Raw genomic sequence first — 26,820 nt, 5'->3', positions numbered from 1 at the left:
TCTCTTATTATTTAACAGAATGTCTAGTGTGGGTCCTATATGAGAAATGGATAGCCGCTGGATTTTTCCGTTCACCTGGTAGTTTACATAACAGCACAGATCGATCACTGTGTTAAAAACAAAGACTGCAGTCACGACTGAACATAATATTTCATTTCCCTTCCCACTGCGCTCTGTCCCGTTATATACGTATGTCACAAAACACAGAATTCCAGCAAATGCCTCCAATACAAGTACTAAAGACGCTTAAGGTAAAAGATCAAAAATTCGAAAAAAAAAGTCATTTATGAACCAAGTATTTAAAGTTGGAATACTGCAAATCATATAGGATTACAAAATTGGAAGAGGTATTTGATATACAGTTTACCTCTCGCTAACATCATTTACGAATACTATCTAGAAGAGTATCGAATAACAGTTTGGGAAACATATTTATTACAGGAAGTAGAAGGTCAATTGATGAAATTATCGTTACCGCAGAATCTGAATCGAAAATTAACATGCCAGTGATAGGCTCCGAAAACTATATGAGATGATAATAAATAGGAAAAAGATTAAAGCAGTAATGAGTTGATGATTGAGGTTGTGCTAAACGTCTCAGAAATGCATTAAACTAACAAGTAAGTGCCTAAACAATACCTACCTGGTATTATCAACGTACGTATAAAATGTAAACTTTAAATACAAACAGCAGGAAAAATGGTGAAAAAAATCCTTAAGAAACTTCTGATAATTATGATGAAAAGCATACTGTGTGAGTCACTGAATGAAGATCTATAGAAAGAATTAGGACAAAGAGTATTTCATTATAAATAGCAGAAACATTGCATGATAAGAAGACAACACAAAATGCTGATTTCTGATAATTTGTATTTTGAGGTGAAAGTAAAATTTGGAACAAAGAACCAATGAGGTGTACTGGTAATAATCAGTAAATAGGATGTAAATGAAAGTTATTAAGAAGATATTAAGGTATTGTCGGAGAATTAATTATATTCCAAATGACACGTAGGAGGTATGGTAGAAGAAACACAAGGAAGGTAGAGAAATAATAAATTAATGGACAATATTAAGAGAATAATTCCTATACCAAGAAGAAGGAGTTACTTAAAACCATATTGTATGTAAATTTAAATTTTTTGCAGCAATGGAAGAAAATTATAGTAAATGGGTGAGTTAAATTATTTTGTCACTACTGCACTAAACCTAAGTGCTAGGATCTAAAACACACATTTCGGTTCCAAGCAATACGTCTGGTACAGTCGCGAAAGAAATAAGTCAGCCGGGAAAGACTAGAAAATATTCCCAACCCTGCTCACGTGTGTTAGCTTCGAGAGAATTGCTACTTTCAGGTGAGGTCTGTAAGCAGCTCTCCCAAACAAATCCAGTGCCTGCTGAAAAGCAATTTTCTTTTCGATAGTACGTTTATTGCTTTTAGACAGAGAAGAAAAACAATACTTGAATTTCTTTTCGAGAAAGACAAATAATTCATGCATAGTAATTTATAAGTGCCACATTATCTAATATAATTAATTTAGATATCTAAATACTCATGATCAACTCACAGGTAATTGACGAGCGAACATTGAAAAGTGATTCCAGATTTGAAGACTGCATTATTGGTCTAATACTTTGAAATGAAATGAGAATTTTAACATTGCACGATTATGTCCTGAATGCTAAAGGAAACAGATGATGAGTAAACAAAATGATTAATGAAAGGAACTGAGGAATGAAGTGGAAGACAATAAAGAACTCTTAGAAACCAATGGACACAATAATGTTCAATACAAACTTAACATATCAAAGCCTGGAATCGAGCCTATAACCTTCAAACCAAAAGTTAGCGCTCTATCATTGGACCACTATACTCTAATTATGACGGAAAGGCGCTCCCGATTCCGACGTCGATTGGTTGGGTGGTGGATTGATTTGGAGTTTAGTATTCTGTTCTGCACCGATGCAATTTAAGACGTGGACCTATATCTTAACGTGGAATCTCAACCACATAAGCTCCCACCAGGAATCGATCCGGGGTCTTCCGTGCCGAAGATGAGCACTTTAACTATTACGAGGGAATTCCCCTCGGTCGAGTGATGCTATACATCCGGTTCGCTTGAACCCGTTGTTAAAAAATGTTCAGTTCGCAGAACCGTTTGTTAAATCCAGACAACAGTAAATGTTACCCAGTTAGACCCAGAAACAGTACATTTTTGCTAAACTATCTTTGTTTTTAGAACCTCTTACAGCTACAGGGTTAAACATATGATTTCTCAGAACAAGATATAAGCGTTTGTTTCTTAATCTCAAATGTCCAGATTTCAAGAATGAGAACTGCGATTACATCAGTATAGTTGTGAGGGTTATTTATATTCGAAACGCAAATATACCATTATTAACAACGACGTAAACTTCGTGATTTTTTGTAGTTTTTTTCACGGAGGGGATCTCTTTCGTCACGTGAAGTTATGCTGGAAATTCAATTTCGTTTCCAAAAGGTTTAATTATTTCTATTGGACGATGTCGTCTTGTCTCATTTCCTCAGTAATACTACTTTCTGCACACAATAACACACACAAGAGTAAATAGCATGTGTATCGGTTTTCAGTATTATAGCGTTTCGTTGACTCGTCATACATTTCAATTAAAAGATCATACAGTTGTAGCATCTGTACTATCGTGCAGGTTGTGTTTAAATATCCTAATCTTCTATTGCGTAATTGCTGGTTCTGAAATTTACACCAATGTTGTTTCAATCGCTTAAGTCAACAGGTTTCATTATTTCTCTTTGTTAAGGAGGAGGCTTGGATCACAAATTCGTTATAAGGAGATTAGGAGGTTAAGGAAGAATGGTGCTTAGTCTTGAAGGAAGTAATAAGAAAAATCCTTAGGTAACATGAATAAGAAAGACTTTGTAGTTGAATATTATGCTGGGGCCGCGGTGACTCAGTGGTAGAGCGTTCACCTCTGGTGCTTGGGGTTCCGGGTTCGATTCCAGTCCCCGTTAACTGAACTTTGTGGTGGACAAACACCGTGTGCGTGGGTTTTCTCGGGATTCTCACGTTTCCTTCCACTTACATCATTCCACCATTTCATTCATTACTCATCATCACCGTCTCCCTTAGCCTAACCGGCATAAACGTGGGACGTAAAACTCAAAGATTTCATTTCATTTCATTTTTGAATAATATGCTGTCCACACCAAACAAAAAATTTTATTTTCAGATCGATAATACCCAGACATCCTCATCATCCATTAAATAATCAAGGATCAGATCTCATATAAGACGCTCAAACAAAACTGTTGATGTGTTAAGATGTTTCATTCACTATGTGTACGGGGACACTTGGTCGAAAATGTGTAAGAGCTTTTTCAGTCCAGCAATTCTGAGAGATTTTTCTTCGGTTTTCCACCAAGCAAGTGTCGGGATGGCACCTAACATTCAAATTTCGTCCACTTCCTTTCTTTCCCACCCCTTTCTTCCTTCGTTACTAATTAATCCCATGCTTCGTCTAATTAATGCAATGATAGATAATCGTGGTTCGTGGACACGCTATTAGGTTTAAAATTATAAGGGTTTTATGCTTATTGAAAGTATTTTGGTTAAGACTAAAATTAATTTGAAGATATGAAGTGTTCACAGGCAGAAGGGAAAAAATAGTTGTAAGCATTTGGAATTGCCAAGACAGACTGAAATATTTTATCTTGTTCTTTTTGTTTAATAATAGTATTATATTTTTTTCTATGGGAATTATCAATTCTTTTTAGTTTTTCATTTTTCTATTGAAATTAGGAAAAAATGAACAATTTCTAAACACTCAACGCCAAGGCATAGTTAAGTAAAATATTTTATTTTCTTATTTGTGTGAAATATATTTTCTCCCTTCTTTCTTCCCATACACCTATATGAAAATTAACATTTCCCTTTATTCTTATTATGGAAATTAGAAAATGGATATTCACAACAGTTTTGGTTTTCAAACACTTAACCCCTTCAGTGCGTAATTTTCAGATACGAACCGCTGTAAAAAGTTTTTTTTTTTTTTTTTTTTTTTTTTTGAGAACTTTGGATATTGATTCTAAATCTGTTTCAAAATAACTTACATCAAAATCACTAATTGAAAACTCTTCCTCGATGTCAGCATCGTTGAAATATCGTTTTGAAGCCATTACTGTACTGTCTGCTCTCAAACAAAACAAAGAATGAAAACTATATTTGACGAAGCCCAAACTTTACTTTAATTTCTTTTTTTTTTTTCGTCTTCTTTTAATTAAGCAACAATTGAAACCAGCTGAGCGCAAACTCGCTAAATATTGTCGGGATAACATTACTCATACTATGGGCAAGTATTTTCGCCATACGCAATACAAAATATCCAAAGCAAAATGAAAGCCATCCGCACAGCAGGTGCGTTTTGAAGACACGAGTTAACTCGCCACCCACACTGAAGGAGTTAATGCCAAGAAGTAAGCATATCTCCATGAGATAAGCATATGTTGTTTCTTTCTTTCTTTCCTTCTTGACTTTTCTAGGCGATCGCCAGTACAGGACTTTTCAGATGATAAGCGGCATGGCCTTGAGTTGGCTTCACGCGGCGTCCAATTGGCTTTGAGCGGTGTTGACAATTCGCGACAAGCAGTCCGCACGCTGACTTCTCGCGCTACTGCAAATCTTGACAATACCAGAGGCGCTTATTAGAAATATTGTATTAGCACATCAACTGCTCACTTTACGAAGTAGAGAAAAGAATTACGAACACATACGTGAAAACTACATCTTTTTATGTCAACTGGTTGTTATGATACACGCTTTTAAAGGTTTCCATATAAAACAATTAGTAAAACGAGCGATGAGTCCCGCGTCTAATTTCCAGTGGATTTTTCTTCAATTTGGAAATAGAACTCAACTTTTATTACAGAATAATCATGGGTGTAACCAGCAGGTTGTTCTAGGGGTACATTACTTACAATGGGAGGCAAACTTTTCACATATTAAAAGCAGAACAAATTACCTCTTTCACAACATGAAAGCATTTTAATTCACCATACATACATACATACAATACACATATTATATTTTCACAATGCTACCTTATCAAGAGACGGATCTTGACAGTACTGAAGTTAAAACCCGGATTGTAAAAGATGAATCAATAAGCTATTCATAAGAAAACAAATGCTGTTTTTGGCAATCTGTTTATCTGACTTTGTGTTTATGTGGGTTAAAATAGTAAAGGAAAAAAAAACTTGAAAAAAAAATACCAACTCAGATAGGCCCTATTATTATGCAATAATATAGAGACTTCACACAGAAAGGGAAATGAGAATGTAAAGCATATGATTAATTTTAGCTGTTTTAATTAGGTACAAAAACCGTACTGATGATGTTTTCTTTTTTAATTTTCATGTTTTATCATAAACGTCCCTCATTTACATTAACTATTAAATAAGTTTATTAAACATATACCAAACAAACCTCATTTCGGGGTTGGAAATAATTTGGAAAGACAGGGCCCCCTTTTCCCCGGTGGCTACACCCTTGAGAGTAGTAAGCGAGCGAGAACAAAGTACGGGAAGTTCGTAGTATTGGTTTGAAGTTCACTTCCAGATAGATTCTTCCTTATTCGACAGAAAGAAAAGCAGTATGTTTTGTTTATTTTTTCTTTCACGTTTCACTACGTTACATATATGCGACCACTTATTCCCTCTTTTCCCCTCAAGCAGGGATTCAAAAGCACCAAGCGTCTGAATGGTGTCGTAAATTATCGTAACCCAAAACAAACTCGATCATATGGACTTGCTTTCAGACGGATTGTTTTCGTAAGACCTAGACCAAGCCCCAAGAGTGTTATTTGTTATGAAAACTGATAAGGAACAGAGGGGCTATTCGTGTAGGAACGCAATTTCTCTTCTAGCATAAACAGAATTCATCAGTATCTGGGTTGCTTTCTTTCCTGGTAGTTCGTTTGTTCTCCGAAAACTAAAATATACAATGTCTTTTAGTAAACCGAGTGCAAGTGCGGGATTTTCTAAAAAAGAAGTGCTTCGAAGTCAAGCTCAGAGAATTATTTTTTGTATTTACAATTTTTTAAAGAAATACTCATCAGAAGAAGAAAGAAAGAAACTTAACTTTAAAAAGTGTCAAAGCCTAACAGCACAAGCTTGCGGGATAAATCGAGCCACAGTGTCACGAATCTGCGTGGAGGCAAGAAAGATGCCTCCCAGTAATATTCCAGTTTTTCTATCTCCTAGAAAACACAAAGGACCTCCCAAAAGGCTCACAAACCTTAATGACTTTGACAAGGACGTAGTACGCAGGACTGTTTTTGACTTTTATGACCAAGGCGAATTTCCGACTTTGCAAAAAATCACAAATGCTTTGAAAAGTAAGATTTCCTTTACAGGTTCCAAGTCATCCACTTACAGAATACTCCGGGCTTTAGGTTTCAGGTATAAGAAAACAACCGATGGACGTAAGTTTTTAATGGAGAGGAATGATATTGTGGCGGCAAGACTAAAATTTCTTCGGAAGATGCATGAAATTCGGACTTCTGGCGACACAAGACCAATATTTTACTTGGACGAGACTTGGGTAAATCAAAATCATTCGCATAAGTCAGTTTGGCAAGATTCCACAAAAAACGGTGGATTAAAGGTGCCTCCGGGAAAAGGAAGCAGACTTATTGTCTGTCATGTGGGATCTGCAAAAACTGGATTTATACCTGAAAGTAAGTGGATATTTCGGTCTAAATCAACTTCCGACTATCACGAAGAAATGACAAGTGCTACATTTAAGGATTGGTTTTTGAACCGATTTCTAAATTATTTAGAGGAGGGTAGCATTATAATAATGGATAATGCCCCATATCATTCAGTCGTCACAAATAAAATTCCAAATTCATCAACTAGAAAAGATGCCATTGTTGAATGGCTACACCAAAAAGGTGTTGAATTTTCGGCAACAGAAACTAAGGTTGAGCTATTGCAGCGCGTAATGCCGTTCAAAAACCAATCTAAAATGTACGAACTAGACCAACTGGCAAACGAAAACGGACACGAAATAGTAAGGTTACCACCCTATCATTGTCACTACAACCCAATCGAGCTTATATGGGCTCAAGTAAAGAGAGGAGTTGCAACAAGAAATAAGACATTCAAGTTGACAGACGTTGAAAGACTGATAAACGAAGAAATTGATAGCGTAACGCAAAACGACTGGCAATCTTGTGTACAACACACGGACAAATTACAAGAAGATGACTTCATGAAAGAAATAGGACGTGACGAAATTTTGGAACCCATAATAGTAAATTTACAAGACTCAGATTCAGACAATGACGAAATATTAACTGACATAGACGATAGTGAAAGTAGTGGGGAAGACGAGCCTTTAGCAGTTCCACTGGAGTAGATAACAGGTAAGTAATTTAGTTGCTATATATACTTTTAGGATGCACAGTTAAAATTCCAGATATTGCTGGAATAATATTGTTACATTGTGAATAATGTTGCAAATTTATGTGTCATAATCTCAGCTTGAGGAAGAGCGAGAAGGGAAAGGGGAGTCCGCAATCCGGCAACACCGCGCGAAATATCGTGCAGCATTGGCTACTGCCCGTGATGCTTTACATCTGAAATACACAATAGTTTGCCTGAAGGCAAAACATCGCACAGCAAACAAGCTGATTCCACACGTGCCAATGTACCTTCTGAGCAGGGTTGGATTCTTATTTTTTTCCTCTTTCCTGCTTTCATGAAAAAATATATACATATACCTTGCCTTCTTAACGTACCACTGGAAAGACTGATGGATGTTTCACTTAATATTTGATGCAAATAAGTTTCCCTCTCTTACTTACCTTTGAGCTATTCGGACTTCAAAGTTCCCTCTTTCAGGAATTTTAATAAAAAATGTGATTCTCTCTTCCCTTATAAGATTTATAAGTCAATGTAAAATATAATGATTGTAAGTTCCATATGAAACTCATGATTTTGGAACCAATCGGAAACAAATGAACAACAAATACTATCGGAAATACGTCATGATTAACATATCGATTGTATTGGTAAAGGTAGTATGAGAATCCAGTTAGCTCGTAATTTAAGTAAATTACCATTTACTCATAATTTTGACGTAAATTCAGTTGGGGTCTAGTAGCATTCTAGTTGTCCCCGACCCCCAATTTTAACTTGCCAGAAACCCCCATGTTTGGCATTACTATGCGATAGCACATGAAAATATATGTTGAGAAGAAGATGAACGTTACGCTTTTTTTTTTTTTTTTTCAAATTTAATCTACAGAACGTCCAACCATATAGGTCGATCTGTAACATAAGAAAACGAACACCTTGTAAATACATGCTCAAAACAGGGAGGAATTCAGGGGGTAGTCCGGGGGGAATCTACCCCCCGAAGAAAATTCATTCTCCCCGGAGAAACTTCCAAAATTTCAGTCACAAAATGTAGAAATTACTTCACCCAATTATTTGCTTTTCTTTCCGTGCACGTGCAAACGAAATCCGATCTCTCAATATACATATAAATGACGCAGACCCATTCTATATAAATATTAAACAATTAACATCTAAGATAGAATACCAAAATAATCAAAAAACCTGTATTTCTTAACGCTATGACCGAGTTTGGCAGAACATGAAATTGTCAACTGTTGAAGAAAGGTTTGTATTTTAGTAGGTACTATACTCTCGCCCTATATTTTATATTAGTACTGTAGGTAGCACTAGCACAGATTGAGATTGGAAAGGAAAGATAAGGCTTTGATCATTCCATATGATCTCTGATGTCAGCAGACTTCATTCAGTTCTTGAAAATGTACAGTTCTTGCATTATTTGAAATAGAGCGCCTAAATTCCATTTCTCGCATCGGAAGTAACAGACGTAAATGTGTTTTACGATTGTTAAAGTAAACACACCTTTCTTTAACTAAAAATAAGTGAGTTAAAGGGTGAGATTCAGAGGGATCAGGGAGGAACAGTTATCCTTCCTGGGTTAGAGATTTATGTAGAATTTATCAATATAATAGTAGTAAATAAGTGAAAGATTGCTATTGAAGGTGACGAAGATCCTGCTCAGTGCAGTGCAATGGGGGAGGGGCAACGGCCCCAGGCGCCGAAGTAAGGGGCGCAAAATTCGGGTGGGAAAAAGAAAAGAAGGAAAGAAAAAAGAGAGGAATGAAACACATATGCACATGTGAGCATGTGCACATAGGGTAACTTCGGCAAATAACGCCACCAATTCAACATATTGTTCTGGTATTCAAGTGTTTTTATATCTAGAACTGTGCAAATTACATGGACGATGGAGTGAACCCTCCGCTATTATATAATGAGAAAACAAAGATCCTACACTCACAATGTCGACCACAATGCACTGAGAATCGGAGTGAGTATGAGATGGCGTTATTACCAGACGTATCGGCAAATAACGCCACTTGCTTTACAACTACGGAAAGGTGTTGGAATCGTAACGAAATGCATTTTGAACACAACTAAACAATGTTCTTGGCAATATGTTACCTGCTTTGCTGGTACAGAAAACTCATAGTCATCGTACATGTCGTTAACCGGTAACTCTTGTGATGATTGTGAACCTCTTTACATAACAGCTGCAGTCATATGGAGAACTACTCGTCGGAGCGAGACAACAATGCACAACCCGCGTCACAAAATGTTCAGAAGCCACATTTAACAATGCTGTCAGAATCGCATAATTCGTGAAAACTAATCTTGCATTCAATACATTCAAACCACGTTTTAAGATCCCCTGAGATCATAGTAAAATCCTCCACAGTCCCCACGGAGCATATCTCCATCCTTCGTCTTTCTAGAGGATGCTTGTTTCTTCGTGCCGGAAGAAGTGAAAGGTCTAGCTTTTGCGAATAGGTCTAGTGTTACCAATACTCCTCTGGTAGTAAGAGAAATCCCCCTGGGATGAGATTTGCTCCTAGTTCTTTTAGCTGTAGGCAGAAGTTCGTGGATGGAGTGGGCACTAGGTGGTGTTGAAGGAGAGATGGAGGCTGGTCATGTGCTTGGAGGTGTTTGTGGAGGTTGCTGTTGCTCTGAGACATCATTTGGGGAAAAAGCGACATCGGGTATAGCATTTTTGTTAAAAGGATGCCCTGTAGCGCTGAAGCCTGAAATTGTGTTCTGAGGTGTTGCTGAACGGAACCATGCCTGTGAAAACAGTTTTGAAAACTGTAGCTTCCCAAGTGTTCTGCCGGCATGCGTTCGTCGATAACTGTCAAATGCTTCAGAGCAGTAGAATTTAACGATTTGAAGAAGCTTTTGTCAAGCGGTTGAAGTTCATGAGTGCAATGTACAGGCAAGCACAGCAGTTTAATATATATGGTCTCAGCAGCATTTAAAATGGTAATATCAAGATGACTGAATAAGCAATCTACAATAAGCAGTGCTCGGCCAGGGATTCGATGTCTGTTGAAATGTTCCAGAAATGTATGGAATTCTTCCTATGTAACATAGCCTTTAGATGTCATTGCATAAGTGTTACCTAGAGGAAGATCATCACCAAAATATTTTTTTCATACTTTCCCTTGTATAACACAATCGGAGGGATTTAATTTAAACCTGATACGTTAGTGCACGCAATAACACTCATAGTTTCACCTTTTTCGCCATGTGTAGCATTAAGTACTCGCTTGCTCCCTTCCTGTGCCAAAATTTTAAGGCTACTGTTGTACGTTAGTTATAGTCCTACATTTAATCTGCATTGTAAATAAGTTCAGGATTGTCACAAAAGGTTCATAGCATCAAGTGTATTCCCAATAGCGTATACAATTCGTTCACATAGTTCTGTTGAAACGCGTGAGTTTGCCATAGCTCAAATTCTCCGCATTTCTGCAAACGATATTAGAGTGTCTTGCCATGAAAGCATAAATCTAGACTTTTCCGGCTCTACCACTACGACAAAGAAAAACAAACTTTTAACACTAGTATTAGTTTCGATTAGCGATTCTATGGAGTGGGGTTATTTCCCGACGCGATAGTGGCGTTATTTCCAGAAACAATAGACTTTGATTTAGCCATTATTTCTATACCAAGAATAGCAGTCCTGCATATTTTATCTATATAGTAATATTATGCAAGTATGGCCCTATCAACGCATACCTTTTGTAATAGTAAAAATCTTACTTTTACCCAAACAATTTGCCTATCTCGTTTGACACACTAAAAATTTGCGAGCTCTTTCCTCTGCTCCGCGGCTGTCACGCCAACATTTGTTAACTGGTTTCTTTTTACTGACGCCTGGCTGACCACTAGTCTTTGTGTCTACAAAGACAACAGGCATCACTGTTTATCACACACTCATAATCGGTCACCTTACGAATCACGTGTTCATGCTGGCACTGTGGAAAGCTTTAAATGGCGTTATTGCCCGACTGGCGTTATTTGCCGAAGTTACCCTATATAAAATGAAAGGAAAAAAGTAATAAAAAGTGCTCAAAATCAAGGAAAAGCATGGTTTACTTTTTAAAATTTTCTCACCTTTCGCGGCTGGTCTGTCGACCTCACTCACACGTACGGGATTACCGTCGTATACTCTCGCCCCAAGCGCTGATTTTCTACGACACGGCACAAAGTCGTGGAAAATCCTACTGAAGACAGTCCTACTGAAGATTTCGTAAAGTAAACTATTGATGTGTATGCAATGAAGATACCAAGGCTAATATGCTTGATTTAGAATCAGAAGTGTGAGAAAGAATGATAACTTTTTGTTAAGATATGTTTGTTTTAGGACAAAAAAATATTTGCGTTAATTTAAATCTTTTTGAAAACTTCTACATTAATAACAAACGGTAACTACTGAACATAGGAAATAATAACAAAAATAGCTACTGTAAATACCAGTTAAAGTTTAATCTAAAATATTTTTGCCAGTTTTTATTTAATGTTTTAGATAAAATTAAACGATTGTTTTTTTTTTTTTAATTATAATCTCACATTGAATATTTATCAGCAATTAGTCTCAATATTAGGTAAGATATGCATGTGAATGGAATTGTAAAATATGCTGCTTTCTTGCAAAAATACAGAAAAACAACCCTTCCCCCCCGAGGAGTTCAAATTCCCCCCGGGTGAAAATGTCTGAATTCAACACTGGTTCAAAAGTGTTGGCCAATTGAGATGGAAGGAGCGCGAACACTAGCCAACATGTTAACATGTGCCCTTAAGTTCAATTTGTTGTTCTCTGTATCTCTTACGGGTTATGGGAGTCGCCAAACTACAACCATATCCCCTACAAAAATTACCAGGTAACTAAAGGTATGTACCGATATATATGTATATTTATATACTACACCTATTTTTTTATACGCTCTCAAGTCCCTCAAACATATGCAATAATATTGTGAGAGATTCTGTATTAAACATTTCTAACCACAATAAATCAACAACTATGAAGAAACCAGAAACATATGTAATTAATAAAATATATACATATACGTGATCTCTACAACATTTAATTTCTTTCTGCTGGTTGGATATATTATGGAATTCGTTAAGATGTATCTGTGCTGCCACCTGTCGATCTTTCTTGCATATATACAACTTGCATCATAATTTCCATTCTCAAAACGTTTATTTACTTATTCTTCAGCGATTTAAATGGTTGGAAAGCTTGTTAAAGAAAGAATGAGACATATTTCACAGGAACAAACCATTCATATGTGACAAATGTTTTACTACTCTGAAAACTTGACCTACGACCCACTGACCCACCACCCACCGTGACCCACTCTGACCCACCCACCAATCTCATCCACTGTGACTTACTGTGACTCACCAAAATCCATCGTCATCAACTCTGAATACGATTCACGGCCTCTTCTGTACTGACTAAAGAGTTTACACTTGTAATAAAACAAGACTGTGAAATTGTCACTAATCGGAGTTTGAATTTCTAGTCTATCGATCAAGCAACACTCTGTTATAATAACGGTGGATCTTACCTTTATGATATAATATTGTAAAGTGTTTGTCAGTGAGGAAATTCAAACAGTCCGAGGTGGGGGAAAATTAGTGTGTGCCTAAAATATACTTGTACTAAGAGAGTATTCTTGCAAGTGTTAATTTCTGAACGCATTCAAAAAGAAACTTCTATTCGCAGGAAAGTACCCCTGCACAATATGGAAAAGGTTATGGTTTCTCAGTTTACAGTATTTTTCTCACAAAGAACTTGAAAAATCAGTTTTTCATAGTGTATAAAGGTGCTCGGGTACCCGAATACGCGACAAAACGTACCACCGACAAAACATACCACTTACCCTGAGGGCTGCTTGTGAAGGGTTTTCTAAAAACCCTTAAATAATGACAAGAAACAAAACGTACTACTTGCCTGGAGGGCTACTTGCGAAGAGTTTTCCACTCAGCCATCAAATAATGTCAGGCGACAAAACGTACCACTTGATAGGACGGTATATAAGTATATATATATATATCGGCCAAAACAAGGTTAAAAGTTGAACAGATTGGTGCTGAGAAAAGTACCGATGCAAGACCAAGACTAAGACTAAGGCTAAGACAAAGACCATGCCTGCAAGATTCTCGCAACACCAAGACCAGCAAGAATCTTGCATATGCAATATTTGAATATTTGCTGATTTCCATCACACTTTATCCAGGCTTTGGACCAGAGACGGATAGGCATTATTAGAGGGGCGCGGGCGCTTTCTCCCACAAGGGCCACCAGCATCTCAATGTCACAAATCAATTGCATTTTTCTTTCTACAGTAAGTCAATAGTATTAACAATTGACAATTAAAATCTGATATTCTTTCATCAGTATACTATTCTGAATTGTTCAAAATATTATATGAAGTTCAGGGAGAACGTGTACTATATTACAAAATTAGCAGATGTTTTAGTGTACTAGTTTTTGATGCTACTGTATCTATCACTTTTGCATTCGAAATATTTTTTTAAATAAATCTTTTTCAATACACATCAACCAAATGTTTTCAAATGTTCCTGAGACATGGTACTCGTTAGCCTATTTTTAATGTATTTCAGTTTATTTCAATTTGAAAAATTTCTTTCACATGTTACCTGAGTTACGGGCAAAGTCAATAAAAATTTGTATGCCGGAAACCTGGATAAGTATTACTGCACAAATTACAATTCTGCAAAATTAAAAAGCAGTACATTAGACAATTTTGCAACACGTTTTGCATTTGTAAACAAATGTATTTTCTCCTAATTCTGAATCACTTGCACCATCTGCACAGTCATTTTTCCTCGGTTGTGCTCGTCATCAAGACTGACTTTCAAGGATGTCCACGTCCTTCAAAAGTCCAAGAGAATACATTTATAGTATCCTTGGAAACTTCTTAACTGAAGTTTCAGAAAATATGCAAGTTTATCGAAAGGCATGTCTGGAAGTTCTGTTACTTGGTTGAAGTGGCTAGGGTCCAAATAATCCATAAAGTACATTGCTTCATGAATCTTGAAGAAACACTCAAAACTACCATGTCCAATATTGTGTTGAATGCTTCGATGCAGTACCTGGTCATTGGATAGAAGCAGCTTCATCTTCATATTCACAGGAAAAATCTTTGTCCATCTCTGAAGGCGAATTGTCGATAGGTCAATAGAAAAAAAAAGAAATCACGTTCTAAGTCTTCAAATTTGTTATTGGCTCATTCTGCAAAGCTTAATGTTGCATTCTTAACGGATTCAAAATCATCTCTCTACTCTTTCAGTTCGAACAGAGTAGTCTGCATCATCCGATAGTACTAGCAGCACCCTCTATTTGGAGATAGTTTGACAGAGAGGTCGTCACTTGAAATATCTTAAGGAACATTTCTGCTGTCTGAATTGTTTTGAACTTGAGAAGATCTTTTATATATCCTTTCGCTTTACACCTAGCTTTTGGTTTGATATTTTCTGTAGAAGCAATTTTGTTAATTGTTATTGTCAACTCTATATACAAAGCACTTTTTGGGTTCGAAAAATGACCAAACTTTTCTGAAAAACAGTGTTTTCTACCATCTTGTTTCCGCAATAACTGTAAGACGCCTTTGTTAACATTTGATCTTCCAAATGTACATTCGCTGATAAGACTCACGCATAAATATCGCACAGTCATTCAGCAGAACAATGACACAGAATCAATGCAATTTTTTTGTCAAATCACATATGACATGATTGAGTATATGAGCGTAACACCACACGTGTAACTGAGTTTCTTACTAGTTAAGCGGTTAGCGTATGCGCCTTTGTCGTGGGAGACCTGGGTTCGATTCCCGACGGGAGCTCATGTGCTTCGGATTTCCCTAAATCAGTATGTCCCGTCTCATATAGCCTCGCTGCTAAAAGAGCCGTTAAACTCAAAACCAACTGAATCACACGTGTAACTGATCATAGGTAAATTGAAAAAATCCGAATATTGTCCTTACATGCTACTTGAGCCATCGGTTGAATTTTAAATACACTTCTTAATATCAAGGTTCAACTTCTGCAGAATTTCCAGCAGTAAACCGCAAAGACACTGGCCTGTAGTAGATATGCATTTTACAATGACAACAATACTTTGTTTAACAACCATTTTAACAACATACGGTAAAACAACAGAGCACTGGCCTGAAACTACTATATCTTGAGTAGTGTCTAATAGAACAGAAAATATTGAAGCTTGAGAGACTTCTTTCGAAATATCTTCTCTGATACGTGTGCTGATAGCATTCAAAACATAGGCCTAATTCACCGTGTTTAGTAAAAGTTATGCGACCACTATCCTGCTTACTTCCTCGTATGTGACTCTTCTCGGTGACATTATCTAAATTACTTTTAAGCGGAAGATCAAATTTGCTTAAGAAAGGAATAATATCCAAAAAGTTTCCATGATCTATACCTGTGTCTTTCAGTTTATAGGCTGCTACATTTTCTCTGTAAATGAGCCCTCTTTTACCAATGAGTTTCTGCACTTTGACAGCTCGATACATTACCTGTCTGTTCTCCTCAACCTTATACTGCCGTTGTTTTACCTGCTCATGAGGAAGTAGTTTCTTAATATGAAGTAGTACGTTTTGTCGCGGATTAAATATCCGAAATGTTTTAATTAGTCCATGACAGGTTGTAATCTATATAAGTGGTACGTTTTGTCATGGAATAAATATCAGAAATGCTTTAATTAATCCATGATAGGTTGTTATTTATGACAGGTCGTCAAAAGTGGTACGTTTTGTCGCTGGTACGTTTTGTCGGGACACCCGGGTACCCTATGTGAGAGCATCTCCATAAAGTATGCTCATAATTGTAATTTGTTTAATCACCAAAACACCACGTTAGATTTAAGTTACAAATATGCATAATTGCAATTATTATAAATATTTATTCACAGTAATTTACCTAAAGCAAAGAAGAGACTTACTAAAAATTAGGTACAAAGTTAAATAACACAAATAAGCCATTAGTAATACAAGTATACATTTTCCATAACTCGTAATTTTCTACCTTAAAACAAATCTGAAATCGGGTTTATTTCCTGTTGGTAACTTTTTCGTGGTAAATCATCAGCAGCGTAATGATGTCCATCTTTCAGCCAGGAAATAACTAGCTCGTCTACTTTGAGCTTGTCTAGCTGTGGGCCATTAACATTGATGATCAAGTGAGACTATGTTTGAGCACTTAGTCTATTTCTAATATCAGTCATCTGTAAATTCATAAGGGGAAATCCCCGTTCACACTCTGTCGTGGAAATTGATAATACCTCTACCCGATTTCTGCAACTCCTCATCGACAATCTGCTTGTTAGATTTAAGTCTGACAACGATTTTTCTTGATCAGTTTTGAAATACTCAGCAAGAAGTGTCATCTCTCTAAAACCATACAACATCTTTTCCATGTCAATTGGCAATGTCGACTCACGGAGAACAGAAACTTTATCTACCACGCCTTCGATAGGGAATCTTGTGAATAAATTATCAATTAAAGCCTGATAAACTGATGATTTCTTATTTGTTTATGAATTTAATTTTTGTAATTACACATGAAGGTTTGATGCCATTACCAAGTTCCCTCCCCCGTCTAGAAAGCGAAAGGGAACGAGGTTCCTGGAAAGTGTTCAGAGGTGAATGGGAACTTCCCTCCTCCTTCCCCTTCAATTACCACACTGATGTTTGCCATGTGCCAAATTACGATTAATTTCAATTAAATTATCATAGCATAATTATTTCTTTGTTGAATTATCGATATTTTTGAGTGGAAAAACTGATGAAATTTGAAAGTTCCAAATCAAGGTAAGTAGACCAGCGTTAAGGGGAAAAGATTGTAAAATTTTCCATATAATTATGCGTACAATCCAAACCTAAAATTTCCGTGTAACTAAGCTTACAGTACAAATTTTATGTCTATTTTCTCATAACTCTGGGTTGATTGTCCTGTGCTGTAAGCGCTCCATATAATAAACATAAGCTTCAGCAATTATTATAGTAGAAAGCAATGAATATATGAAGCAAAGCACTGTATTTTTTTGTTTCTGATTTTTTTCTTAAATAACATCGATCGTTTTCGATCATTTGTACAAACCAACACACTACCAATTTTCCATATATAGAAAGTGCCCCCCCCCCCTTCCCACATAAAGGAGAATTTAAAAAATGCTAGGGCACATTCTGTTTATTTTCAATAAAGAGTTAATACACTGAATTTCATCTCCGTAAGTTTAACGGCTTGCGTGATACTCATTTTTTTCCGCAAAAATTCGGATCCTCACTACCTCCTTAGGATATTATGCATTATAATAAAAGCAATATAACATCCCAGTTTGGATTAAGGCCTAACTATATACCAAAGGTAAATTCATTTGACTTTGCAATTTGACCGTGATGATCAGGCACTCATAGTTACATTCATTTTTTTATATAATAATTTATATATTACAGTGATTCAAAAATGTATTTTTTCCAGTAATTAGCTCCTCTAAAAACTCACAGGTCTCGAAAGCCAAATAGTAGTAAAAGTCCTATTGCTATTATTACAATTAAAAATATCAACATCCAAAAGTGCCTGAAGTTCTTTTTTCACTTGGTTAGATATACTCAGCTCAGGTAAGCAAACAGAAACAAATGGAAAAGGAAGGGAAATGAAGGTCTTGAAAGTGAAACGAAGACAAATTTACCAGTCTCCAGAAGATACTGTCTACAATGCAGTGAGCAGAGTTCGTCGGTAAATCATATTGAGTCGGTGGGTCGCAGTGGGTCATGGTGGGTGGTGGGTCGCTGTGGGTCACGGTGGGTGGTGGGTCACATGCTGTTGACCCACGACCTACTGACCCACTCAGAAAACTTGACCCACTGACCCACTCCATCTTTGGATAGAACAAAAAAGGATGTAATAAAAGGATGTAATATTGCACCAAGGGTGCTGTAAATATATTAATTATTCCTTTTGTCGCCCCTGAAGGCCCTGATTGTATAGGGGCGCCTTCGATAGAAGAAAGAAAGATATAATATAGCACCAAGGACGCTGTAGATATATTAATTATTCCTTTTTACGCCCCTGATTGTATAGGGGCGTATTCGATAGAAAAAAAGTGTAATATTGCACCAAGGGCGCTGTAGATATATTTATTATTCCTTTTGTCGTCCCTGATTGTATAGGGGTGCCTTCGATAAAACAAAAAGGATATAATATTGTACCAAGGGCGCTGTCCACATATTAATTATTCCTTTTGTCGCCCCTGATTGTATAGGGGTGCCTTCGTTAGAACAAAAAAGGATATAATATTGCACCAAGGGGCGCTGTAGATACATTAATTAATCCTTTTGTCGCCCTGATTATACAGGAGCGCCTTCGATATAACAAAAAAGGATGTAATATTGCACCAAGGACGCTGTAAATATATTAATTATTCCTTTTGTCGTTACTGATTGTATAGTGGCGCCTTCGATAGAACAAAAAAGGATGTAATATTGCACCAAGGACGCTGTAGATATATTAATTATTCCTTTTTACGCCCCTGATTGTATAGGGGCGATTTCGATAGAACAAAAAGGATGTATTATTGCACCAAGGGCGCTGTAGATGTATTAATAATTTCTTTTGTAGTCCCTGATTGTATAAGGGCCCATTCGATAGAACAAAAAATGATATAATATTGACCAAGTGCGCTGTAGATATATTAGTTGTTTTTTGTAGCCCCTGATTGTATAACGGTCCCTTCGATAGAATAAAGAATGATGTAATATTGCACCAAGGGCGCTGTAATGTACTAATTATTCCTTTTTAGCCCCTGATTATATAGAGATGCCTTCGATAGAAGAAAAAAAGGATGTAATATTGCACCAAGTGCGTTGTAGATATATTAATTGTTCCTTTTGTAGCCCCTGATTGTATAGGGGCCCCTTCGATAGAAGAGAAAAGGATGCAATATTGCACCAAGTGCGCTTCCTATTCTAGCCCCTGATTGTATAGGGGTATCTTCGATAGAACAAAATAGGATATAATATTGCACCAAGGGCGCTGTAGATATATTAATTATTCCTTTTGTCGCCCCTGATTGTATAGGAAGGTCTTCGATAGAACAAACAAGGATCTTCTCAGCTACCGCGCAGGAAACAGACCCCGGAAAGACTAGAATACTCGCAGACATCCGCGAAAAATTACCAATTCTACACCGCAGAAGAGAAATTACACGTAACCTATTATTAATGTTTGGACAATATCATTTGCAAAATTTAGTCGATTCCATCAGCCTGAACTGAAGAAGTATCGTGCAATAGAGGATGTAATTCTGGAAGATAACTTCTCTCATGACCATAGTGACATTTTAAAAGAATACAATATCAATCCGGACCGACTACAACTACAGATGCAACAGTTACTCACAACTATTCCCACTTCAAAAAATCTGAGAGACCTGCTTGAGAACTTCAAGAAACTCTGTAAAGAAACAAGATAGTTGTTTCCTGAAGTGTTGAAAGTCCTTCGTCTCCTGATTGTCCACCCGGTGACATCTGCAACTGCTGAGAGAAGTTTCTCAATGTTGCAGCGTCTCAAAACTTATCTGAGGTTCACAATGACTCAGGCAAGACTGAACCATTTTGCTATTCTTAATGCATACCCAGACAGGCTTGACTTACTGGACGTGAAGGAACTGTGTGGAGAATTCACAAATAGCTACTACCGTGCAACTGTCTTCGGAAAAGTGTGAATTCTGCTCTTTGAAGTGTGCAATTTTTGTGTCGAAATGAGCTATGAGATCACAGTGGCTAATTATTTTTTTACATTGAACATTTAATCAAAATGAAACTACATTATTCCGTTCTTGTTAAATATATTAAAAGTTGGATGTTACGTTTGCAAGGGCTAAAAAACGGCTTTTAAAAAAGGTTTTCCACCGCTTTTATGCCTGTCAAATTTTGATTTTTTTTTTTTTTTAATATTTCAACTTTAATGAAGAAAGTACTTTTCACCTTTGTTTCCCATTATAAGAAAAAAAGAGGCTTAATTACTGCATTCTGAAGAAAAATAAATATGAGAAGTTCAACAATCAAGAATAATTGATCACCCATAAGAAAAAGAAGGCCAAATATATTAACCCTTTGAGGACTTTTGGTACAGATCTGAACCATGGCGTCGACCTTCGGAATTTCCTTTATAAATCTCTATTAATTCTTTTCACATCGTGGTTTTGCATTCATTCAAGCGCGGAAGCATCAAAGTATGTGTTTCATGGGCATTTTGCAGTCACGCTTGCGATGCCTGGGGGCAGTGACGTCACAAACATGGACGAAGGAACAAAGAAAAGGAACAATTTTAGAGCTCTTTTTTTTAAAAAAAAAAAAATCCTCACAAATCGCTATTAATCGTAGGATCATGGTCCATACATAGTTGTGTTCGTAATAAAGAAATGTTTCCAGCAGTATCACTCAAATTTCCCTATTTTTTGACCAGAAGCGGGAATATACTGGCCAAAGTAGAAAAAACGGATTTTTTTAGATCTTTTTCCATTTTTCGGGAATTCCTCTCGTCAGGGACATGTAAGTGGTACCGTTTAAAACCTACTACCATTCCAAACAAAACAAACTACAAATCATGATCATACGGTAAATAGTGATTTTAAAAAAAAATGACATTTTCCCCTATTACACATTTTTACTCAACGTGTTCAGTAAAGTAACTACAGATCATTCCTATTTGTCGTAGGATCATGGTCTGCACCTCATTTTTTTCGTAATGATGCACTGTTTCCAACGGTATCACTACCATTGCGCTGTCATGTACTTGAGGAAATAAGATTTCGAGAAAGTTAATTTTTGAAAATTTGAATTTCCCGCTTTTCTTTATACATTTCGGGCGGGAATTTGTCCCCTCAGGTACATGATAGGGACATGCAAGTGATACGATTTAAAACGCTGGTTCATTACAAACAAAACTGTACAAACTATAATCCTAGAATAAATAGTCTTGTTGCTAGAGCTGATTTACTAAATTTCCCTCCCCATTTTTGGGTAATAATTGCTAAGGTATGGTTATTCAATAAGCTCTAGCGTCAAGAGTGTTCATTGTACGTCCATGGTACCTCATTTTGTTTGTATTGAAGTAACGTTTCGAACTGTACCACTGCCGTGGCGCTAGCATGCATTTGGGGGAAGAAATTTTCAAAAAGGTTATTTTTTCCTGACTAAAATCTCTTTTCCGCAATTTGAGCGCGATTTTTTCACTTCTGGTACATAATGGGAAAATTTGAATTGTACAGTTGGAAACATTCCTTCATTACAAATACAAAGAGTTACGAACTATGATCCTACGATAAAGAGTCTTGACAATAGAGCTTGTTGAATGACGACAGTAGATATTAGGAAAAAATAGTAAATAATTTTAGCGCCAAGACTATTTACCCCAGTATCATGGTTCATACCTCGTTTTGTTTGGAGTGAATCATTTTTTTTTTTAGGGTAACATTCGCATATCCATGTTTTGTACCAGAGGGAAGAAATTCGCAGGAAATGGAGACATTTTTTAAAAAAATAAATCCTTTTTTCCCAATTTGGACAGGAATTTTATTGCTTTAGATACATATTAGGAAATTTACAAATTAGGAAAACACTGTTTCATTCCAAATAAAACGAGGTATGAACCATGAATCTACGATAAATAGTCTCGACGCAATAGCAGCTTGACTGAAAGTCTAAAAATTACCTTAAAAAGTGGAAATCTCAAAAGGGTTAATGTATAGGGTTTTGTAGTTCGAACGTATTGTTTGTACAGTTCTTAGAATAATGTTTAACGACAAAACAAGTTTTAGTGAAAAGTTAGTGGTTGGAACAATAACTCTTCTGAATAGTGGTTTATGGTCTCGGGAAAAAAACTTTTTTTTTTAACGAATATCCTTTCAATGCTTTTTTGGCTTGTGATTTTTTTCTTTTATTATTTCATATTTAGCGAAGAAACAACAGTGTGTTCCAGCTTTCTTTTTCCATCATAGTCTAACTCAAAAAGATACTGTATTCTGAAGAAAAATAAAAGGTAAGAGCCAGAGCACTAAGCTTTGTTGCTCCAGTTCCCTAAACTAAATCATATTATGCTGCTGATATTAGTGAAATAATTTCTTCTGAAATATGAAGAAAATTATGAAGCCTTCTCGGCTCTAATATCAGATATTGAAACAATAGTTTTTCTGGAACGGCAGTGATACTTTTTCTTGTCTGCCAATTGACTTTAAGCAACCCAAACAACACATTTCAAAATGTATAAATTTCAAGAACTTCATATGGTAAGGCAACCAGCGTGGGACTTACAAGATAATAGTTGTGTCAAAAGAACGAAAATTTTCGTTTTCTTTCCTAAAGCCGTTTTTTTTCTTAATGAAAATAAACCATGCCTAAAAAATACGGCTATTTTGCATCTCTAGTCTGGTATATCAATACAAAGTGCAGTTCAATCTATGTACTGAAACATTTGAAGATTAATGTGATGTGAAAGTAAAATAAGAAAAGTGTGCGTGTAGGTAGATTGTAAGAATCTGTTGATCATTTTAGAAAAAATTTTTATGGTTGTGATATGTCTTCAGCCTATGAGTGCTGGAGAGTGAGAATGTGATTTTAGTGCCGAACGTATACGGAACAATCATGTCGTACTATTTAGTGATTAATTAATAGTAAACTGTACTTCATACGTAACTCGACGCAAATCAAATGAGGTCTACTAGTTTTACTAATCTACGACTCTTGCGTTGAATGAATACATTGCGTGGATGAAGAAACTGTCTTTACTTCAAGTCTAATATTTTAATTTTTCAAATGTATAGCTGTTTTCGTAAATTATGATTATTTTTCCACACACACACGAAGAAAATGCATAACAGTAATACTATAAAGATTAGTGGAAATTACGCGCTGTGAGGAGGGCGCTGTTGAGAGAGTGGCGCAACAAAAAGACTTGCCCCCTACTATATTCGAAATTTTATTACGCGGCTGATTAGTACCATTTAATATCATAGTTGGAAAATACTGTGACACTGGAAGCATATAAATATATAGTCAAACGATAGCATAGCATTTCAATAGAAAATATGCCATAATATGTCTGTGATTTTGTAATATGGCGTAGCCGAAACACTGTTCTTATTGTATGCAAAGAGAAAACCTGCAGATATTTGCGCTTGTGGAAAGCATAGCGGATGAAAATGTTTTAGGAGAAACGTATTCTGGGTGTAGTGCTGCTTTTGAATTGAGCTTAGATGAAAGTGAGAGCAAGTGTTAGGTTATTGGACGTGTGATATCCATGCATGCACTAATAAAGTTAAATATAAGTCGATTCTGGGAATTTTGTCACGAGACGTCATTGGCGGCTTCGCCATCTTGTTCCCAACATCTAGCCACACTTCTCTGGCATCAGCAAATGAATTAACCTCTAGTCAATCATATTTGTTTAATAGTGGCGACATTGCGAAACGCCAATGTGTACCAAACAATCTACGGATCATACGTCTAAGGTAGCATGTTTGTCAAGTCAAAATTGCTACTTACTATTAATTAAATTAAAACTATACTAATCGTTAGTACCATGTTATTACTGGTTAGTATTCCAAGCACAGCGTTAGTACTCTCACCCATGTAAAGTTATTAAGGAATTAAAGTGGTGATATTCACTTGACGTCAAGCTAGAATCGCCACTTTTGTAAATATTGTGTAAAGTATACAAAAGTGGTGTCAATCGTTAGCGCTTCGTTATTTCTTGTTAGTACTCCAAGCACTACGTTAGTACTCTCACTCACGTAAAGTTATTAACGAATTATATGTCACGAAACTCCCATAAGAAATACATGGGGAATTTTTCATGGAATCAAAATCTTGCCAGATTCAGAAGCACTAATGATCTTTTCTAGTGCAATCGTTAGTGTTTCTTAGAGCTCTAACTCCCTACTTTAATGGTTCAATAGCTTGGGCACTACTACCAGAAACTCTCCTCCAGGAAACTCTAACAACGAATCCTAATGAAATCGATAGTTCATCGTTAACGTTAGATATAGTCAATTATATGTCACGAAGCTCCCCTAAAAGTACATGGAGAATTTTTCATTGGAATAAATTCTTACTAAATTCAACAGCACTAATGATCTCTTCTAGTTCAATCGTTAGTGCTTCTTAGAACACCAAATAACAGCATTAGTGCTTCAATAGTTTCGATGTTAGAACCAAAAAACTTTGGGGAACTAACTTCAAGCTAGCTCCTTTCTAGAAAGCACTAAAGATGAAACCTAATGCAATAGATAGTGTGTCGCGAGTGCTTCTAGAAAACACTAATTTTTCCGTTAGTGCTTCTATGTAGTGTAGAATTGGGCAATTTTATTTCATAAAACTCCGATAAGAAATAAACGGGGTACTTCTTATTTTGTAATATTACCGCAAAATTTAAAATCACTAATTGGCAATTATAGTGTAATTTATAGTGCTATGTTAGTACTTGCTAGTGCATAGATTTCGAACGTTAATGCCAATCGCGAATGCTTTTGTGGGAAGAGACTATCGTGTAGTTAGCACCCCCTAAGTCTTATCTTCTAGCGTCTATACTGTTGAAAGTCTAATGTAGCAAGTTCTGCAATAAATCTCAGTAACAACGTAGTAACAACTACATTATATGTGGTCATTAGTGCTTTTAAATTTGCCACTAATTTTACAAAATGAAAAATTTCACGTGTCTAAAGGTAGTCCCATCCACATCTCAAATGCTACTAAATCTTTTCACATGATTAGTGCTACTGTAGTGCACTTAACACTAAAGTTAGTACCATGATAGTTTAGAAGTATTAGTGAATAACTTGGGCGGGACTAACTTCATATTTTTCAACCTTTACACAATTTTACAACAATTGTGCCAAAAAATGGGACAAACATAAGTGGCTAGTGCATTTTTAGAGCTCTATAAAAAACTAAGCTGTAACGTTAGTGATATAATAGTTTAGAATTTATTAGAGAATAACTCGATTGGAACTAAATTTAAATTCAACGAATTTTACAACGATCATCCCACAAAGGTAATATAAAGGTCAAGGTTTCGTGCAACATTAGTGCTTCCCGAAAGATCAAGCACTATGTTAGTGCTATGAGAGTTTAGGGATTATGTGACAATAACTCACTCGAGGTTAAATTTAAATTCGTCGAATTTTACAGTAAACGCTAAAAAATAGTGCATCGTTCGTGCTTCATAAAATAGAAAGCATTAACGTTACTGCTATCATAGTTTAGAATTTATTGATACATAATTCGGGTATGACTCAATATAAATTTATCGAATTTTACATTAATTTTCCACAAATATTCGAGAATGACTGAAAGTTAGTGCATCGCTGCTGCTCCAAAAATACTACGCACTAGCATTAGTGTTATGATAGTTTAGGAGTTATTAATGAATAACTTCGGTAGGGCTAACTTTGTATTTTTACACAATATTTCAATAGTTGTTAAAAAACGAGACAAATATTAGCAATTAGTGCATTGTTCGTGCTTCATAAAAATTAAGCACTATCGTTAGTGTTATCACAGAGTAGGAGATATTAGTGAATGAATTTCGCGGGGCTGAATTTCAATTTTTCATATTTTACAATAATTGTCCTTCAAAGATTAGTGCAAACGCCACGGATTATTGCATCTTTAGTCCTCAAAAAGTACTAAATACTAACGTTAGTGTTATAACTTAGGCGTTATTTATGATTAACTTGGACGGAACTGGATTTAAATTTATAGAATTTTGCAATAATTGTTCTCTCAAAGATGGAACATACATCAAAAGCTAGTGCTTCAGTACTGATTCCCAAAACACCAAGAAGTAACGCCAGTGCTTTCACAGTTCAGAAGTCAATGCAAAATTGGAAAAATTTGCGTAACATTCGCTTAATTGAAATTCAGTCATGAAGGAGTTATTCATTAATGACTCCTAAACTATGATAGTACTAACGTTAGTTCTTAATGTTTTTAAGCACTAACGATGCATTAATCTTTGACGTTTATCCCAACTCTGTGTGGCGATTACTGTAAAATTCAATAAATTTAAATTTAATCCCGAGTGAGTTATTCACATATAATAGGGTAAAAGCACCGAATATGGAATACTTTTTGTTTCTTCTTTATTTCTCAGAAATACTTATTCAAGAATAAAAATATTATTCATCATAATTCTTGCGGTACTTTTGCAAAACAAAATACAAGTATGAAAGTGTGTTCCACATTATTGATTTTTACAATAGTTCAAAATTGAAAGAAACTCAATTTCCCATATTAGGCACACCCCGCTCCTAATATGGAACACTACCTGTTCTTAAAGTGGAATACTAGAACAAA

At 36.0% G+C, this 26,820-nt stretch overlaps 1 protein-coding gene across 1 annotated transcript; it reads left to right on the top strand.

The window, feature by feature from the left end:
* Positions 1–6,215: 6,215 nt before the first annotated feature.
* On the top strand, positions 6,216–10,172 carry LOC145689591 (uncharacterized). The gene is made up of 2 exons (XM_081763769.1): positions 6,216–7,281; positions 9,985–10,172. Exons 1-2 carry the CDS (start codon positions 6,216–6,218, stop codon positions 10,170–10,172), a joined length of 1,254 nt encoding a protein of 417 aa, XP_081619895.1.
* Positions 10,173–26,820: the final 16,648 nt, after the last annotated feature.

This window comes from Thermobia domestica, chromosome 7 (assembly GCF_964235325.1).
Source record: "Thermobia domestica chromosome 7, izTheDome1.hap1.1, whole genome shotgun sequence".
In the NCBI taxonomy this organism is placed as follows: Eukaryota; Metazoa; Arthropoda; class Insecta; order Zygentoma; family Lepismatidae; genus Thermobia; species Thermobia domestica.
Note: the sequence above shows the minus strand (reverse complement) of the source record. Positions and strands in the feature narration are given on the sequence as shown.